The following is a 10,830-nucleotide window of genomic DNA, read 5'->3' as shown; positions in this document are numbered from 1 at the left end:
GGTGGAGGTGGGGGGGGTGGGAGGAGACGGCTTCGGCGCGTGCGTACTCGCAGCCTCGCCCGCGGCAGCCCACCCCGGCCCCGCCCCCGGGCGAGAGGCGACCAGAGCGCGTGCGCGACGGCGTCGGCGCCAGTTATTTCTGTCCCGCCCCCCGGTCGCGGCTCTTTCTGCGAGCGGGCGCGCGGTCGAGCGGTTGTGAGCGTGCCGCTTGGCGCTGGTCTCTGCGGCAGCTGAGGAGGAAGCGCGAACGTCGGTCGCGGCAAGCGAGCGGGCAGCGGTCGGCCGGGCGTCTGCAGCGCGTCGCGCGCAGCGGGCGGCGCCCCAGGCGGCGCGTGGCGGCGCTCGGCCTCGCGGCGGCGGCGGCCCAGCCGTTGGCGGCGAGCGTGTCTGCGCCTGCGCGAAGGGCCCTGCGCCCCTCCTCCCCCCTGGGCGCCCCCGGCGGCGTGTGAATGGCGGCCTCAGCGGCGGCTGCCTCGGCGGCGGCGGCGGCGGCCGCCTCTGGCAGCCCGGGCCCGGGCGAGGGCTCGGCTGGGGCCGAGAAGCGAGCCCCCGCTTCCTCGGCCGCGGCTTCAGCGTCGGCCTCGGCGGCGGCGGCGGCAGCGGCGTCGGCGTCTGCATCGTCGCCCGCGGGGGGCGGCGGCGAGGCCCTGGAGCTGCTGGAGCACTGCGGCGTGTGTCGGGAGCGCCTGCGGCCCGAAAGGGAGCCGCGCCTGCTACCCTGCCTGCACTCGGCCTGCAGCGCCTGCCTCGGGCCCGCGACGCCCGCCGCCACCAACAGCTCGGGGGACGGAGGTGCGGCGGGCGACGGCGCTGGTGAGTGTGATCGGGCCGAGGCGGCCCCTCCCCCACCCCGCAGCCTTTGCTTCCCCCTCGGCGTGGTGCTTGGGTCCGTTCCCAGCGTGACCATGACAGGGATCGCCTGGGCGAGAGGATGGGGACCCGGACAGTGTTTGGCTGGAGTGGGTGCGGGCAGTGGGCTGTGTGGGCTGGGCGCTGAGTTGAGGCGTCTGCTTCAAATTCGATAAAATAAAAGATTTGATTACTTTTCCCAGAGGGGAGGTTTAGCCTAGCATGGGACGGAGTTGGGACCCACTGGGGGGATGGGGGTCACAGCATGGATGTGAACGTGCAGTGGTCTCCTTTATCCCTGTTCTTCCCAGTGGTGGACTGTCCAGTGTGTAAGCAGCAGTGTTTCTCCAAAGACATTGTGGAGAATTACTTCATGCGCGACAGTGGCAGCAAGGCTGCCACCGATTCCCAGGATGCGAATCAGGTATGCCCTGCCTTGACAACTCCAGGAGGCCTCTGGTCGTGGGTAGGGGTCTCCAGCCCAGACCACAGTAGCAGCTGCAGGCTCTACTCTCACCATACTGCATGGTGTCAGGGCAGGCTCTATAGGCTAAGTAATGGCACTACCTCAGGTTAGGTCGTGATTCCTGGTATGTAAGTGCAATGCACATTTGTCTGGTGGTGCTGTCTCTTCTGACTCTGCCTTTGCTCAGCAGTGCTGCACTAGCTGTGAGGATAATGCCCCGGCCACCAGTTACTGTGTGGAGTGCTCTGAGCCGCTTTGTGAGACATGTGTGGAGGCACACCAGCGGGTGAAGTACACGAAGGACCACACAGTGCGCTCCACTGGTATGCAGCGTGCAGGGGATGGCCCTGGCTTGCCTCCTACATGTGTCTTCAACTGCTTAGGATTCTGGTTGCAGATGGTGGAAGGGTCCCAGGGACAGCCAACTGAAGGGCCTGAGGGCAGAACTCAAAACGGGAGAGGCTGGGACTCTGGTGGAAAGTCTCTGCAGGTCCAGGTGGAAGGGGAAAGTCCATAGGCTGGGAGTGGAGGGAGTGCACAGGGGACCTCATTGTGCTCTGGGGTGTATCAAGGATTTGAGGAAGCTTGTGGAATCCCCTAGTTGGTATATCTTCCCAGTGGTGGAGGGACTGGCATATACAGATAGGGGAACGCAGAGTGTTTGGGAATGATACGAGGGATCTTCTGGACATGAGGTGCTGTGGCACCTGGTTTAAGGCTCTGTAGGGGAAAGTGTGGCCCCTGAGTCACCATGTCTTGATAAGCTGTGAGGGCCCTCAGCCCATCACTAAACAGTGAGTGCTGGAAATGTTTTATCTCTGGATTGCAGAGGTCCCATAGCTTAGGTAGGTATTTCCAGATTTTTCCGTGAATGTGCTGGCTGTGGTTTGTTTGGAGAGAGGTTTGGGCTTGGTTTTTGGTTCAGAACACCCCATGAGTGGCCTTTTGGTAGTCACGCTGTGGCTCCTCCAGTCCAGAGGACAGTATTGGGAAAAGGAGGATGGAGGTGGTTGTGGTGGGATATGAGGAGACAGGAGGGACGGGCAGGGGTCCTGGGTTCCAGGCAAAGGTCAAGATGCAGTATATGACGGTATTGGAGGAGCTGATGCTTGGCTCATTTACATCAATGTCTTTATCTCAGGTTGGGCTGGTTTAGCCATGACATGATTGGCATTGGAGAAGAAAGAGGGTTTGATGTTCCCAAGCAGTTTTTTTATTTTGCAGGGGGAAGGTAATGAGGTTTGTGTTTTTGTTTGTTTATTTATTTGTTAATTAAATGGAGGTACTGGGGATTGAACCTAGGACCTTGTGCACGCTAAGTGTGCACTCTACCACTGAGCTGTACCCTTGTTCCGCAAGCAGTTTTCTAATGGCAGCGGTTTAAGGGAGGATTGAGTGCCAGTGTGGTGTATTGGTCTTTGGGTAGTGTTGCTCTGAGCCCTGGGGACCCTTCTCTCAGGGAACCTGACACCTTTCTGAGGGTCCTGGTGTGATAATCGCATTTCCAGCCTGAGAAGGCTTTGTTCACCCTCCCCGCCCCTCTGTGTTGTAAGACACCCTATAGGTGGTTTCCTTGTACTGGAGAACAGTGGGAGGTCATTGACATGGCTCCTGAGGAAAACGCACCTGACGGTGCCCTTAGAGCCTGATTTGCTTTCTGTCTGTGCCACAAAGTAAATACTTTGCGGGCTGGGATGCCATAGTAGCCAGAGTCCCCTTCTCTGGTGGACAGAATCTTCTGTGAGTGGACCAGAAAGGGAACCCAGTCGGGCGTTGGGTTCAGAGGTGGAGGAGCTCCCTTGTATCCTCCTGGAGGAGGTTTTAGTAGAGGGAATAGCAGTGGGGAGGACTCTCCTGTCATCCTTACACTTTATGTTGTCACCATCAGAAGCTGAAAGGAAGGGGGTGTGATTTTCTTGGTCAGGCTCAGGCCAGAGGGTTTTGAGAGCAATGGTCTGGGTTCTTTTGTTCACTGCCGTAGGCTCTGGTTTTTCCTGATAGATGGCCCAGGGTTGCAGGACAGGCAGGAAGTGAGGTCCCAGGCTGCTGTCTGAGTTGGAGGTGGCTGAGGTGGAGCTGCAGCTTCATAGTTTGCATTTCCCAGGACCAGCCAAGTCGAGGGACGGTGAGCGCACAGTGTACTGCAATGTGCACAAGCACGAGCCCCTCGTTCTGTTCTGCGAGAGCTGCGACACCCTCACCTGCCGGGACTGCCAGCTCAACGCCCACAAGGACCACCAGTGAGTCCTGAGGCAGGGTGGGTGGGAGCTGCCTGTTTCCTGTCTTGTCACCGGGGCCCACCTTTGTCTGCCCTCAGGTACCAGTTCCTGGAGGATGCAGTGAGGAACCAGCGCAAGCTCCTGGCTTCTCTGGTGAAGCGCCTCGGGGATAAGCACGCGACGTTGCAGAAGAACACCAAGGAGGTTCGCAGCTCGTAAGTGTCAATGGCGGGGCTATGGGGGGAGGTCCCTTGGTGAGCACCTGCTTGACCGAACCTGACCTGACCCGCCCGGCCACCCAGGATCCGCCAAGTGTCAGATGTTCAGAAGCGTGTGCAGGTGGATGTTAAGATGGCCATCCTGCAGATCATGAAAGAACTGAACAAGCGGGGCCGTGTGCTGGTCAATGATGCCCAGGTACACCCTGTGTGGTCCCTCTGCTGACCACTCACCCCATCAGTGTTGGGAGGTTCCTGGGGTTTGGTACCCTCTGCTGGTGCTGATGCCATTCTTGGGTGGACAGAGGTTCTAGTGCTCTCTCCTCTCTTTGACCTTGTCTCTTCTCCACCCATAGAAGGTGACGGAGGGCCAGCAAGAACGCTTGGAGCGACAGCACTGGACCATGACCAAGATTCAGAAGCACCAGGAACACATCCTGCGCTTTGCCTCATGGGCCCTGGAGAGTGACAACAACACAGCGCTACTCCTCTCCAAGAAGCTGGTGTGTGCTGGTGGGCACCCAGGTGGTGGGTTCCAGGTCAGCGCCTTCCAGGGCCCTGGAGCTCTGTTCACTGCCCATGTGCTCATGTACCGCCCCGCCCCAGATCTACTTCCAGCTGCACCGAGCCCTCAAGATGATTGTGGACCCTGTGGAGCCACATGGTGAAATGAAGTTCCAGTGGGACCTCAATGCCTGGACCAAGAGTGCAGAGGCCTTTGGTGAGTGTTACTTTTCCTTGCTGTTCCTTGCTACCCTAGGTGCCAGCTTTTTTTTGTGCTTATGTTACCTCTTTACCGCAGGCAAGATTGTTGCAGAGCGTCCTGGCACCAACTCCACAGGCCCTGCACCTATGGCCCCTCCTCGGGCTCCAGGACCCTTGAGCAAACAGGGCTCTGGTGGCAGCCAGGTGAGCAGGGCAGGGGACTGGCGGGAGGAGAGGGATGCAAGGTCCTGTGTGATGCCTCCTCACTGAGGCCCACCTGCTTTGTCCACAGCCCATGGAGGTACAGGAAGGCTACGGCTTTGGGTCAGGTGAGTGGGTCCGCCTGGTAGGTGGGAGAGCTCGTGTCCCAGGTCCACCCCAACCTGTGTCCTTTACTGTGTTCTGAGCAGATGACCCTTATTCAAGTGCAGAGCCCCATGTGTCAGGGGTGAAGCGGTGAGTGTGGCTGTCCTTTGGTGAACATAGGGCAGGGTAGTTCTAGGGACATGGGTCCTCATGCCAAGCTGCACTCACAGGTCTCGCTCAGGTGATGGTGAGGTGAGTGGCCTCATGCGCAAGGTGCCACGGGTGAGCCTCGAACGCCTGGACCTGGATCTCACGGCTGACAGCCAGCCACCAGTCTTCAAGGTCTTCCCAGGCAGCACCACTGAGGATTACAACCTCATTGTCATTGAGCGAGGTGCTGCAGCTGCTGCTGCTGGACAGCCTGGGACTGCGCCCCCTGGGGCCCCTGGTGCCCCACCCCTGCCAGGCATGGCCATTGTCAAGGTGAGCCTGCCCCAAGGGACCATGGCTGAGTTGTGAATGATCCCTGATGCCCAGATGGGCATCCCACTGCATACCCCTTGCCTCCTTGCAGGAGGAAGAAACAGAGGCTGCCATTGGAACTCCACCTGCCGCCACTGAGGGCCCCGAGACCAAGCCTGTGCTGATGGCCCTGGCAGAGGGCCCTGGCGCTGAGGGCCCCCGCCTGGCCTCACCCAGTGGCAGTACTAGCTCAGGCCTGGAGGTGGTGGCTCCAGAGGGCACCTCTGCTCCAGCTGGTGGCCCGGGTGCCCTGGATGACAGTGCCACCATCTGCCGTGTCTGCCAGAAGCCAGGTGACCTGGTCATGTGCAACCAGTGCGAATTCTGCTTCCACCTGGACTGCCACCTGCCTGCCCTGCAGGATGTGCCAGGGTGCGAGGCCATGGGTTCTGCAGGGTGGAGGACTGGGCCAGGGCCTGGGCAGCCCCTCATTCCCTCTCCCCTCCAGGGAGGAGTGGAGCTGCTCTCTCTGCCACGTGTTACCTGACCTGAAGGAGGAAGATGGCAGCCTGAGCCTGGATGGTGGCGACAGCGCTGGTGTGGTGGCCAAGCTCTCGCCAGCCAACCAACAGGTGAGTGTGGGGCCCACTCCCTTGGTTTGGCCAGCAGCCCCCCACATCCCCACGGCTCTGATGTCTACATAATGCCTATAGAAGTGTGAGCGTGTCCTGCTGGCCCTCTTCTGCCATGAGCCCTGCCGGCCCCTGCACCAGCTGGCCACTGACTCAACCTTCTCCCTGGTGAGTTCTGGGACTTGGAAGGATGGGAGGCACAGGGGTGCTGAGCATCACCTTCATTCTGTTCTCTGCCTGCAGGATCAGCCCGGGGGCACCCTGGACCTGACCCTGATCCGAGCCCGCCTCCAGGAGAAGCTGTCCCCCCCCTACAGCTCCCCCCAGGAGTTTGCCCAGGATGTGGGCCGCATGTTCAAGCAGTTCAACAAGCTGACAGAGGTGAGCCGGTGGCGGTGTGGGTGGGGTTGGGAGCAGGGAGGTTGGAGAGCTAGGACCCATCCATTATAATTTGCTGGGCAGGACAAGGCGGACGTGCAGTCCATCATTGGCCTGCAGCGCTTCTTTGAGACTCGCATGAATGAGGCCTTCGGTGACACCAAGTTCTCCGCTGTGCTGGTGGAGCCTCCGCCGCTGAGCCTGCCTGGTGCTGGCCTGAGTGCCCAGGACCTGTCCAGTGGCCCTGGTGATGGCCCCTGAGGCTGGGCACCCCCCTGAGCCAGCCCAACCTGGCTCTGTTGTCTATCCCATCACCCCTCTTCCCTCTCCTGTTCCTCTTCCCTCTGGTGGTCTGGCTCCCACTCCTTGGTGGTCTATATCCTATCCCCTCACTATATGGTTTTTACTTCTATGGATTTAATAAAAAGTTCACCAGTTAATCAGGCCTTGGTTGGTGGGGACAGTTGTCCTGGGGCCTGGTCTCTGCCTGCATCAGTTCCGCACCAAAGCCCTGGTCAATAAGGGGTGTGACACTTGTCTCCAGCCATCTGGGTGTCCCGGGAGTGGGGAAGAGCATCCCTCCTGGGCCCTTCCCGATACGAGGAGTGCCTAGGTGGGTAGGGGTGATCTCACAGTAGGTGGGCAGACCCAGCATAACCTGTTGGTAGGCAGGGTGAAATTCCCAGGTATATGGTGTGCGGTGGCCACTCTTCCAGGTGCTTCCTGGCTGGGGTGTAACCATTTCTCATAACCAGACAGGGTATCACAGCTGGGTGCGCTGAGACTCCCACTGGGCTGAGCCGAGTTGGGCACTGTATCCCTGGGAGACAGGCCTGGACTTGTAGCATCCTACCAAGGTATCTGGGGACCCTACCATCTTGGGAATGATGGTATTGAGACCAAGATGTTGGAGGACCAGAAGGGGTGCTGAGCCAATGCCTTCACCTCCCAAGTCCTGAAAACCCTGGGTGGGCTTGTCCTGTCCAGCCCTGCCCAAACCTGGAAACAAGCTAGTCTTCCTTATCTCATACCCTGACACACTAAACCTTGGCTGAATGATTCCCACCTCAAGGGACCCCAGCCTGACCTACACCAGGGCAGTCACACAAGCCCAAGAACTAGTGTTCAATGTCTTTTTATTACTGAAGGTATAGTGAAAATGATGGGCCATCCTCCCTGGGGTAGGGGGTAGGGGGTCAGGGTAGGGGGTCAGTCCCTCCGAAGGTTCTTGAGCCGCTCCTCAAGGTCTGCATCTGCATCAACTAGGGCAGAGGCTGCAGCCTCTGCTTTCTTCCCATTGGCGGCCACGCTGAGCGAGCCTCCAGTGGATGGGAGGTCTGCAGAGAGTGGGAGTTAGGAAGACAGCCCCTGCAGAAAGGAATAATGCTGGGAGAGGAAGGGTTGGGCTGGGCGTGGGTGGGACAGCCCATGGTTTGAGCACTCACTTGATAGCTCATCTGTCAGGCTCAAGCCCAGCTCATCCAGCACCTGGGCTACAACGGCATCACTAGGTAAGAAAACACAACTCTGAGGGTCAAGTACACGGAAGGCCAGGCATCCATCCCCACCCCCCGACCCGGTGTCTCCAAACCTCTCCTCTTCATCGTCCTCATCACCCATGGCATCGTCGATGGCGTCGTTCATCATCTCCTCCTTCATGTCCATGATCTCCGCCTGGCGCTCAAACTCCATCATGATCTTCTGGATCTGGGGCAGTTTCAGCTGGAAGTGGGAGGAGGGTGAGTCTGGTCCCTGAGGTTAGCCGGGGTAGGGAGGGGAATCGGGAGAGGCGCACCTGTCTGTTCATGGTGCCCATGGCCTTGGTGACGCCCTTCATGGCTTGCGCCATTGAGTTGTTAGACTTGAGTGTCTGGATCTTGAGGGACACAGCTTGGATGTTGGCTCGCATCAACACAAACTTACGCACGTACCGCCGCGTGCGTACCAGGTCTTTTGCCATGATGCGCACGGCATCCTGAGGAGTGGACAGAGGTGGCAGGGAGCGAGCCTTGGGAGTATAACTCACTCCCATCTCACCATTCCCACTGAGGCTTTCAGAGTCTGTGTGCTAAACCCAGTGGCCACTTCTCCCTTATGCCCTAATGCCTCTTGGGCCACCACTGCATAGACTCCTCTGTAAGCTTCTCATTTCTCTGATCAGAAGTCCTTTTTTCTCCATGTCTAAAGTCAACAGCCATTCCTGAATTCCTATCCTGGCCAAAGAACATCTCTCCCTCCACCTCACACATGCCCACACCTCAGCTTCTAAATCCTGAAGTACTTAACATATCTAATGCTCAGCTTGTGACTTCCTACCAACCCAAACCTTTCTTGCCATGCCTGTCCCAGGAACGGGCACCTCTCAAATCTAGCTGCTCAGGCCAAAACTTATCACCCATCAGAGGCTTAGCTCCCTCCTAGTTCAGGGTGTGTCCGTATCTTTTCTCACTGGCCTCCGGGGCCTCCTGATCTCGTCTCTCTCTTTTTTTTTTAAATTTAATTTTGTTGTGAGGAGGAGGTAATTAGGAGGGTTTTGTTTGTTTTTTAAGAGGAGGTATTGGGGATTGAGCCCAGGACGTCATGCACGTTAAGCATGTGCTCTTGAGCTATACCCTTCCCCCGACCTCATCTCTTGAAATAAATCCTTTGACTCAGTTTAGCTCCCACTGTGGTCCACAATTCCCAGAAGCCTGGCCTACACCCACCCCTCTGAGCTCGCCTACCACTCTCTTTATCTAACATTATTGTTGCTCCATCTGTTTGATAAACTTGACGATTGGATCTTTACAAGCTCACTCTCTTAACTACTTGAGGTTTGCCTCTATTAACTCCTCAGAGGCAGACTTTTAGGACCCTGAAACTAGGGAAGCCCTGCTCACCCTTCACTCCATTTTCCTAGAAGCACCTACTTGTTGTTTTTTTTGTCTGTCCTTTTTGCCACAGTCAGTGTCTGACCAAGCAACAGCACCTAGCCCTGTGTCCCAGCCCCTGCCCAACTGAGCTCACCATCTGGCCCTGCTTGGCCATTTTCTTGATGTCTGCGATGATTTTCTTCTCCTGGGTCTCTAGCTTCTGCCGCTCACGGTCCAGCTCTCGCATGGCACGGTTCAGGGCACGCTGGTTCTGCCGCAGCAGCTCTTCTGGTGTCTTCCGGCGCCCAAACAACAGGTCCATGGCCACGGGAGCCCACTGGTGTGCTGGAGACAAGTGTGAAGCCTAGATGCAGGGTGGCGTGGGGCGCAGGGAGGCAAAGAGACAGAGCTGGGGTCACACTGGAACATGGGGTAGCCCCGGGGACATGAGTGGGGACAAGACTTGAAAGTCATCCACAAGGTACCCACCCCAGCCCCTCCTTTATTACAGTGCCCCGACGGAGGTTCAAGGCTTCAGCCTCCCTCTCCAGACCCTAGGATGAAGCCCTGGAGCCTCCGGGGAACCAAGACTGGAGGTGGATATGGGTGGATACACTAGGTCATTTGGAACCCTGAGCACCAACAACAGGGAAGTTAAGAGGGCCCTGACAGAAGCGCAGGCTCGGTGGAGGCCCCGAGTAACAAAACTAGGGTGGGTGTGGGGGCTCTGAAGCTGACAGCGAGTGTGTAGATTCGGATTGGAGATTCTGAATGCTGAGGGACTCTGGGTGCAGAAAATATGGCTGGGGGTGGTGGGGACCCCTGTACTGTGGACGGGATTATACGTGTTGGACGCCTTGCTCTCCCAGGGAAGCCTTGGGGGGACAGCTGGGGGCCCTGAGCACCGCAGGCAGGACGCCGTAGGGGACCCAGATGATGAGGCAGAGTCCTAGGAAGGGGCGAGGCCCTCATACGCCACCGCCCACACACCCACCCGGGACCCGCGCCCGGGCAGAGGCTACTCACCGGAGCTGGGACAGGGACTCGCTTCCGTTTCCGGGTCACGCTCCTCTCCCTCGGATCTCTGGAGCGCCCACCAACGACAGCCCCTCGGCTCGGTCGCCTCGGCCGTCGCCGCCGTTTCCGGATTACAGGACCTGACGTCACACGCCCCGCCTGGAATGCTGGGAGGGGACAAGAGCGCGCGTGCGCACACGCCCAGGACAGGCCGACACCCAGGCGCATGCGCATCAGCTTCCGTTTCACTGCCCTAGGCTCCGCGTTCCACAGGTTCAGTTCCCGCCTCTAGGAGTTACGTCCGGCGTTCCGATCCCCGCGGAGCTGATGCACCTTCGGTCTAGCCACCCACGAGGTTCCGCATCCCACCACGTCGCCCGATGTAGGGCCCAGCTCATCTAAGGGACCCCAGCCTCCAATGCTTTTGGACCCCAGGCACCTGGCAGCACCAGGCAGGGTTTTACTCCACTGGCCCCCTCACGGTAGAAGGGGGGCAGGGCAGGAGTTGGTGTGGGCTTTCCACTATGCTGCCTCACCGGGCAAGAAGCCATTGGTTACTGGATCCTGCCCCTCCCTTGTCCCAGGGTGGGATTCATCCCACTCAGCCTGTCACCACTCCTGGGGCTGCCCTAGGCACTGGGCAGCCTGCTGAGGGGTGCCCCAATACCACACGTGACCAAAGAACTCCCACCACTCTTGCTGTAGCAGCCCTGGTGGGCATCACCT

The 10,830-nt window shown here is 58.7% G+C and overlaps 2 protein-coding genes across 7 annotated transcripts; one reads left to right on the top strand and one right to left on the bottom strand.

Moving 5' to 3' along the window:
• Nucleotides 1–142: 142 nt before the first annotated feature.
• On the top strand, nucleotides 143–6,675 carry TRIM28 (tripartite motif containing 28). 3 transcript variants are annotated; one of them, XM_031676109.2, is made up of 17 exons: nucleotides 146–813; nucleotides 1,161–1,273; nucleotides 1,506–1,638; nucleotides 3,420–3,555; nucleotides 3,633–3,749; nucleotides 3,837–3,951; nucleotides 4,109–4,255; nucleotides 4,359–4,473; nucleotides 4,555–4,661; nucleotides 4,750–4,786; nucleotides 4,868–4,913; nucleotides 4,994–5,246; nucleotides 5,338–5,657; nucleotides 5,734–5,857; nucleotides 5,939–6,025; nucleotides 6,101–6,238; nucleotides 6,320–6,675. In XM_031676109.2, exons 1-17 carry the CDS (start codon nucleotides 450–452, stop codon nucleotides 6,494–6,496), a joined length of 2,529 nt encoding a protein of 842 aa, XP_031531969.2. In that variant the 5' UTR covers nucleotides 146–449; the 3' UTR covers nucleotides 6,497–6,675. The 3 variants fall into 3 exon arrangements, with proteins under 3 accessions (XP_072822517.1, XP_031531969.2, XP_072822515.1); XM_072966414.1 differs by having other exon boundaries at nucleotides 1,503–1,638; XM_072966416.1 differs by lacking the exon at nucleotides 5,939–6,025 and having other exon boundaries at nucleotides 143–813; nucleotides 1,503–1,638.
• A 679-nt stretch (nucleotides 6,676–7,354) lies between these two features.
• Nucleotides 7,355–10,733, bottom strand: CHMP2A (charged multivesicular body protein 2A). 4 transcript variants are annotated; one of them, XM_072966463.1, is made up of 6 exons: nucleotides 10,114–10,571; nucleotides 9,242–9,451; nucleotides 8,031–8,210; nucleotides 7,827–7,957; nucleotides 7,681–7,742; nucleotides 7,355–7,621 (listed from the first exon to the last, which is right to left on the bottom strand). In XM_072966463.1, exons 1-6 carry the CDS (start codon nucleotides 10,336–10,338, stop codon nucleotides 7,494–7,496), a joined length of 936 nt encoding a protein of 311 aa, XP_072822564.1. In that variant the 5' UTR covers nucleotides 10,339–10,571; the 3' UTR covers nucleotides 7,355–7,493. The 4 variants fall into 4 exon arrangements, with proteins under 4 accessions (XP_072822564.1, XP_015107037.2, XP_015107036.2 ...); XM_015251551.3 differs by having other exon boundaries at nucleotides 7,355–7,603; nucleotides 10,114–10,564; XM_015251550.3 differs by having other exon boundaries at nucleotides 7,355–7,572; nucleotides 10,114–10,547.
• Between the last annotated feature and the right edge of the window lie 97 nt (nucleotides 10,734–10,830).

The sequence above is a fragment of the Vicugna pacos genome, chromosome 9 (genome assembly GCF_048564905.1).
Source record: "Vicugna pacos chromosome 9, VicPac4, whole genome shotgun sequence".
NCBI classification, from domain to species: Eukaryota; Metazoa; Chordata; class Mammalia; order Artiodactyla; family Camelidae; genus Vicugna; species Vicugna pacos.
Note: the sequence above shows the minus strand (reverse complement) of the source record. Positions and strands in the feature narration are given on the sequence as shown.

Excerpts from the sequence above, each read along its gene's own strand:
- TRIM28 (XM_072966414.1), top strand. The coding sequence starts at position 450 with ATGGCGGCCTCAGCGGCGGCTGCCTCGGCGGCGGCGGCGGCGGCCGCC. Across the intron at positions 5,247-5,337 it reads CAGGCATGGCCATTGTCAAG|GAGGAAGAAACAGAGGCTGC; the intron begins GTGAGCCTGCCC and ends GCCTCCTTGCAG. Across the intron at positions 6,239-6,319 it reads AGTTCAACAAGCTGACAGAG|GACAAGGCGGACGTGCAGTC; the intron begins GTGAGCCGGTGG and ends TTTGCTGGGCAG.
- CHMP2A (XM_072966463.1), bottom strand. The coding sequence starts at position 10,338 with ATGCGCATGCGCCTGGGTGTCGGCCTGTCCTGGGCGTGTGCGCACGCG. Across the intron at positions 9,452-10,113 it reads GAGTCCCTGTCCCAGCTCCG|GCTTCACACTTGTCTCCAGC; the intron begins GTGAGTAGCCTC and ends CCCTGCATCTAG. Across the intron at positions 7,622-7,680 it reads CCTGACAGATGAGCTATCAA|CATTATTCCTTTCTGCAGGG; the intron begins GTGAGTGCTCAA and ends TTCCTCTCCCAG.